Here is a 7103-nt window from a genome sequence, read left to right as displayed (position 1 = left end):
TGCAGAAATATAGATATCATCACGACAGAAACAATTAACAAAGAATTCTGTGCCACCACAATAGCTCAAAATGGAGAGAGATGAGACATGAGGCAAGGCCAAATAAATACAAGAGCCTGAACATAACTATATGGGAGAAGTTAAAATAAAACAAAAGAGAAACCCTATACACTTTCAATTTTTGTTCCTTCTAGCTTCCAAATTTGTGCCATCTCTGAGTGTTTCTTGTGCATCATTCTCCATGCCAAGACTGAAGAGGCAAACAGCTTGAAGATATGAAGCAGTCGGCCATTCAGGGGACACCACCTGAGCTTGCATAGCATCTCCAAGAGCTTCTTGTGGCATGTCATTCATCAAATAACACAAGCAGCGCCTTGCATACACTGTTGGTGAAACCATGGTTCCCCCATCGATGAACTACACAATAGACAAATAAAACTTAACTTTCATATTCAGCATAAATCAACTCTTCCAGTTTATAGACATAGCTAAAGAACTTGAACCTCTGCTGTAATTGTGTCACAGGGTTCACATCTATCAGCAAGAGAAACAAAGAGCAGTGAATTTATCTGTGTCGATTTATTTTTCTCTTATCAGTCATGTAATGTGGTGCTTAGTATGTCTGGCTTGCATGTATACATGCATGTCAATCCAATGCATATTATCTTCTCTTTACATATATACATGATAGTTTTAATAATGAGTAAAAGAATGCGAGGCAGAACTGTTAGACCAGAATATTTGCCAAGACAGGAGACTCACTTGTGTGTAGCAATCAAGGGCAGTTGCAAAATCCCTAGCTCGAAAGGCGGTATCTCCATGTTTCTTAGAATTCAAGGTCTCCTGCATTTGATTTGTCCACACTTGGAAAGAAAGCTGCAGCACGCAAGCAGTAACTTAGAGCTATATAAAGTTATAAACAATTAATAGAATATTATCTCCCTTCGGGTCTCATCGCCTAACACCAAAAAATAAAAAATCCTCTTGAGATTGTTCGAAGAACAATATCCGTAATCAGTTTAATCTTTATAAGACAAAATTCACCAAACAGTGATTCAGACGAAGTCTCACATTGGTGTTTAAATATCACTGTTTTGTCAAAAAAATGCATTATAAAGATACATGTTTTAAGCTAAACAAATAGAATGTCAAGTCTAGTAGAAGAACCATCAAACCTCATTGGCAATGCCTTCATCATCCTTGTATCCAGTCTTGTCTAATATTTCATGTATGGCAGTAAGATCCAGTCTCAAGCAAGCTTCACCAAAAGGTGTCAATGACAATGGCTTTGCAGAAGATTCAGTTTCATGTGGAAAACCCATCAGAACATGTGATGGAACCTGCTAAAAACTCTTTAATTAATTAACTTTCATGGAAACTATTTAACTGTGAAAAAACAGGTCAGTGTCATGAATGACTAAGATTCCATGCAGAGACTCAAAAACAGATTAAAGGAAAAGATCAACAATCAGATATAACACTCAAAGCATCTTTATTAGTTTTAAGCTCTCTCTAAATGCAAAGACTAGGAGTTACCAGCACTGTGAAAAGTAATTTCATTGTTACCTTTATGAACAAATAATCAAACATTATTTACAGGACACTGGGAGCAATGCACACGTGGATTACTATGATAATTGCAAATTAAATTACTGGGTATTTGGAATCAAGGACTGGATTTCCATAAACACAAAGCTACCAGGGAATTTTTAATCAAGACAACTGCAGGCACTTGAGGAAGAAAGTTTAATCAACAACTGTACATACCTCTGCTTCTTTCTGGAGTGACATGAGTGCAGTGGCCAGAGACTTCACATTTGGCCTCTCACGAGCTTCATACTGCAAACAACGAGAAGCTAACCGCATAAACTCAGTTCCATCATCATTTGAGCAATGGCCCTCCAAAGCTGAGTCCATTAACATTAAGAAATTCTTCCCACGAATCAAGTCAAGTGCCTGTATATGACAAATGAATCTAGGTGACTAAACTACAAGAGTTGTAGTTTTAGTTTTTCAATTGCACCTTTTCTTCTGGCTTACAAAAGATGCAGTCTCTAATTATGATATGAATTATTACAAAAGAACAAAAGTTTACATGGCTAGGGGGAATATGTTTGCCACTTAGAAGATCTAGCAACAAGGTGCCAAAACTGTACACTACACTTTCTGGTGTCACTCTGCCTGCCAAAAGATGCACATATAGAAATTCAGCTTTAGCTTAAGCAGAGACTGATGACATTTAGATAATGAAGTAAGCACCCATAAAGAAATCTGATCTATTTTTGCAGGTCCTATGATAGACTACTTTGTTAAAAGTCTGTGTCACAACAAATTTAGATTTTACATCTTTCTCAAGCATATCATTATCAGTATGCGAACCTATATCAAGCCAACATCCTTCATTATTTAAAAGTTCGTAAGGAGTCTGCATGATATCAACAACCATTTGAGATTTCATTAATATGAATCATAAACTGATTAGTCATTCTAAACCTCCGTAATGGAAAAGTAAAGTTCCAGGCTAAAAAAAGAGGGATAACAGCTCATGAATATTCATTACTGCTGGATATAATGTTGCTGATACCCATGTGTCTATTCATAGAGATCTACAATACTATCTACAGTGCCCTGATATTTCCAGCCCATTCAATTTCCCTATATGTTTTACCTAGAAGAATATGTCTAGATTGCTATATGACTGCTTCCCATCTGTGAGTAAATTACATCCAGTAATATAAATCCATTTATTCCAGCAAACTGCACACACCTGTTCTCAAGTACTCTGGAGGGGTGAAAGCCAAGTTTGTGCTGTAACTTCTGCCATCTCTACTATTTTTCATAAGGCCGAAGCAAGAAAGCCGGGGATCACCATCCTGCCAACAAATATTCTCAAAATAATCAGAAAGACATTCTAAAGGTTTTATGTATAAACAGAAACCGCACAAAAAGGGATTACCTTATCAAATAAAATCCTGTAGGCATTGAGATCATGGTACAATGCCCTCCCTTTGGTCCCGCAATATTCCAGAGCTTGTGCCAAATAAAGTGCTACCCTCAACCTCATAGCCCATACCATGGGCTGGGTCTCCCCTGTATCAATTTGACCATTAACAACCATAAAGAAAAAAAATTCTAACAGAGATGATCCGTGGCACATGCTCATCATTATATGATATTGTTTCACTAATAAATTAATTATTCAGATTAGAATTTCACCATAGTTTTCTCCTTAAACTAAGAATTGCACTAAATCAAAACTCTTAGTTAGCATTGTTATGGTGCATTAGAGAGTACTTTTGTGGAAAGGTTTTAAGCTCTTCCAAGAAAAAGCACTTTCTGTGAAAGCATTTAGAAGTGCATTTTGATATGTGTTTCACAAAAGTGCTTTTTCTTACTCAAAAAGTGCTTTCCTAAAAAGCAGCGACCAAATCAGTTCCCAAAAGCCCTAGTAAATTGGTCTCCCAGGATATAACTCACAGTGAAAGAGATGTTTTGCAAGAGTTTCATTCGGCATAAACTCGGCAACCAGCAATCTCTCATCGCCTTCATGGCAACAACCAATCAGATTCGCCAATCTCTCGCTCCTCAAATTCCCCACTGACCTCGCCTCCTCCTAAATCACATTTAAAGACTTCATTAACTATAAATAGAATAGAATATATGTTAAAATCCATAATTAAAACATAATTATGAATTTAATTTAATTTTCTCACGAGGAATTGACGAGAATCGGGCCAGGCGAGCTTGTTGAACCGCTTAACGGCGATCCAACGGCCATCGTCCAGTTTTCCTTTGAACACAACGTTGGGAGCCTTTTCGCCGTGTTCCGATACTATGTTATCGGGAGGGAAACCACCGGTGGCAGCTTTCAGTTGCTCCAAACTGAACTCAGTGAAACTTGGCCATGTGTTCCGGTCATTTTTGCCGCCATGTTCTGCGACAAAATTACATAAACACTCACATCCAACATCAAAATTTACAGAAATGCCATTCTAAGAAAGTAAAAAAGATACCAAGATCGGAAGGTTCAAGCACGGCGGGCTTGAGTTGAGAGTGGAACCAACACAGAGAGAACTTAGAGCAACGAGCTCCCATTTGATTCCAATCAGACGGTGAACAAGCAAGAAGATAGAAATGATCAGACTGTGTACATTGGAAATGAGTTGAAACTGAAACAACCGTACGTTGAAGCTGAGAGAGAGAATGAGAAGAGAAGAGAAGAGAAGAGAAGGGTTACTGCCTGAGACTCAATTTGCTATAATTAGTGGGTCTTTCAGAGCTGCTTTTTGCCTTCACCTTTCATCTTTTCTGCCTGCAATCTCATCATTCTCTCTTTCTATTTAATTTTTAAATTAATAACAAAACGAATTAAAATATATATATTTTTAATCTATGGCAGAATTCAAACTAACAATCAAACTGGGTTTGGTTTAGTTGAAGCTGACAGTGTCCTTATCTCTTAAAAATTTCAACTTGAACAGTGTGCTTTAATCTGTGGTGACTTCCAAATTTCTTCTATGAGATTCATGCATTGAAGCAGAGAACTCAACATTATAGCCTGAAGGCAGAATCCAGAGACATAAAGTCAGAAAATACATGTGAAAACTGCCTGGCATTGAAATGTGACAGAGCCCTGAACTCATCACATGCAGGAACTTCAGTTTACCAAATCAAATTAGTCATCATAGAATTGATGATAAAGAAGACAGTGAGCCATCAATCCAATGGTTGCAATTCCTCAGAATAGACTTTTAGAACCAAAGAATATTTACCAAAATAATGCAAACAGGGTTTTGAAGGCGATTAGGAGAACTGTTTCTCCACTGGGCAGCTAAGATTTTTTTAGTAATGGACTATTTTCTCTTCCTTCATGGGCAGTTGGTGCAAAATCAGTGCAAATTGTTGCGATAGTGCCCAACAAAATCATCAATACATAAACATAAATTGCATCCCAATGATGATAAAGGCAAAAATTGGGTGAGATACAAGAAATAGTCAGGAGGACATGAAACTTGAAGAACACAAAGCCAAACACTATGCGATGAGATATTGAAACAAAGTCCATATCTGACAGTTGGTATAATTATTATGAACACCCATTTAGGAGTCAAGGGGACCCCTTTACAGACAAAGGAGAAAGTAGTGGTCGTTATAGAGACAAGAATTGCAGCCTGAATGATGATGCTAACATTGCAGCCCTCTCATCACTTAGCAAGCATAATGCCAATGCCATTATTTTGACTAACTTTAGGAGCATAAATTGCGCCACCACCGTTTTCTGGGTATCCCTATCCCAGTACTTATCATACTTTACAAACGTGGCCAAGTATGGGACCTCTTTGTTGTTAATTACAGAGAAAAGCCCACATGGGCAACTGAAATTGAGCTGGTTCCTCAGACATACAACACAGCCCATTCCCTTCACATTCCTTACGGATAAACAACAAAGAATAAAATATAAAGGCAACATAGACAAAACTTACCGATACTATGAATTGATGATGGCACCACTATTTATTTTTCCATCTCCTTTGGAAAATTGAAAACACATCATCTCAGATGGGATTTACAGACTGAAGCTGAAGTTGTTGCGACCATGTAATATTTTTTCCAAGTTTAGTCTAAAAACATTTTCCATTTGTAATTGATATAAATATTTTTTTTTATTCAAAACCAAACTTAATTTTAAAAAACTTAATAGTATAAGAATAAAATAATAATTTTTTCTTCTAATTATTTTGAAAAAACATTAAAAAATAATTTTTTATTAGATTTCAATATTTTAAATATAATAATTTAACCTTTAAAAGGATTTAAAAGCTTACTGGTCAATCTTTAAGGTCTTTTCAAACTTTATATATTTTGAAACTATTATATAATTCTAATAATTGTAATATGACATTTATACCCGTAATTTATTGTATTTTATTCAATTTTTTGAGATGTAATTTCATTTTTTAAACTATTGAGGAAAAACTTATGTTTCAAAAATTTTCAAAAGACCCTTAAACGGTTTATGAAGTCCCAACAAATCCTAAAACTCTCAAAAAAACCAATTGACCCTGCCATTCTCAACAGAATTTCCAATAAATTCTTAAATAATAAAAGATAAATTATTAAAATAATTTGTATTGACTGAAACCAACCGACCCTGATATTCTCAAAAGAATTACCTAAAAATTATCATTTTCTTGATTAGGGTTGGACTCGAACTGAACCCGTTCGAGTTCGAGTTCGAGCTTGGCTTGAACGAATCCGAAATGAGTCAATCCTATAAAAGCTCGGTCAAGCTCGAGCTACTCGTCAAAATTTTCAATTAAAAATTTTAATACAAAATAACGTTGTTTTGATTAATATATATTAAAACGACGTCGTTTTAAAAACAAAATAGTTAAAAACTTGAGCTCAAAATGAACTGAACCGAATTAGAGCTTGGCTTCCACGAGCTCGGCTCAACTTAAATCCAGCCCTATTCTTGATATATAGTGAATGCTTGCTTACAGGATGGAGGATATTTAATGTTACAAAGGATGGAAGTGCGCGTCATATGTTCAAAAAGTTTAGGGAAACCCATGTGACAAGAGGTGCAGTTTTGGTTTCATATTCAGATATTTCCTGCTCATAAGGGTCAAATTTCGTGTGCAGACGATGTGCTAGACAAGACGAGCCTGCTTCAACGGCACACGCATCAGTTGCAGAAAAAATAATCACATGCCTTCTCATGCCGCTATATCTTTCACTATCTTATTCCTTTTCTATCTACCTAACTAAAACGACCAAAGTATGGTCCCTAATCCGAAGAATCAAAAGAATGCTAGAAGGCGTCAGTCTCGTTTCCAACAAGCCTTTGGCTTTGCAAGATGATTACACTAACCTTATAAAGTAGATAGCAAGGAGAGTTTAGACTGCAAAAACAACACTACAAGAGATAAATTGTGAATCAAGGATTAACAAAATTAGTAAAGTAATATAATTTTCGGGTAAATGCTCTGAATTAAAACCTCTCTCATGCTTGCGAAACCATGAAAAAATTACTTAAACAAAAAAAAAAAAAAAAAAACCACTACAAGAGGAAACTATCAAACTATCAACATGGAGAACAA

General features: G+C 36.0%; 1 protein-coding gene across 3 annotated transcripts; it reads right to left on the bottom strand.

Annotated features, from left to right (window-relative positions):
- On the bottom strand, nt 1-5032 carry LOC123201394 (serine/threonine-protein kinase BSK6-like). Of its 3 annotated transcripts, none has more exons than XM_044616879.1 (11): nt 4667-5032; nt 4014-4558; nt 3714-3934; nt 3478-3613; nt 2957-3090; nt 2768-2873; nt 2096-2181; nt 1768-1956; nt 1176-1340; nt 763-876; nt 1-417 (listed from the first exon to the last, which is right to left on the bottom strand). In XM_044616879.1, exons 2-11 carry the CDS (start codon nt 4093-4095, stop codon nt 175-177), a joined length of 1476 nt encoding a protein of 491 aa, XP_044472814.1. In that variant the 5' UTR covers nt 4096-4558; nt 4667-5032; the 3' UTR covers nt 1-174. The 3 variants fall into 3 exon arrangements, with proteins under 3 accessions (XP_044472814.1, XP_044472815.1, XP_044472813.1); XM_044616880.1 differs by having other exon boundaries at nt 4773-5032; XM_044616878.1 differs by having other exon boundaries at nt 4014-5032.
- Between the last annotated feature and the right edge of the window lie 2071 nt (nt 5033-7103).

Source organism: Mangifera indica, chromosome 18 (genome assembly GCF_011075055.1).
Source record: "Mangifera indica cultivar Alphonso chromosome 18, CATAS_Mindica_2.1, whole genome shotgun sequence".
NCBI classification, from domain to species: Eukaryota; Viridiplantae; Streptophyta; class Magnoliopsida; order Sapindales; family Anacardiaceae; genus Mangifera; species Mangifera indica.
This window is presented reverse-complemented; position numbering and strand designations above follow the sequence as displayed.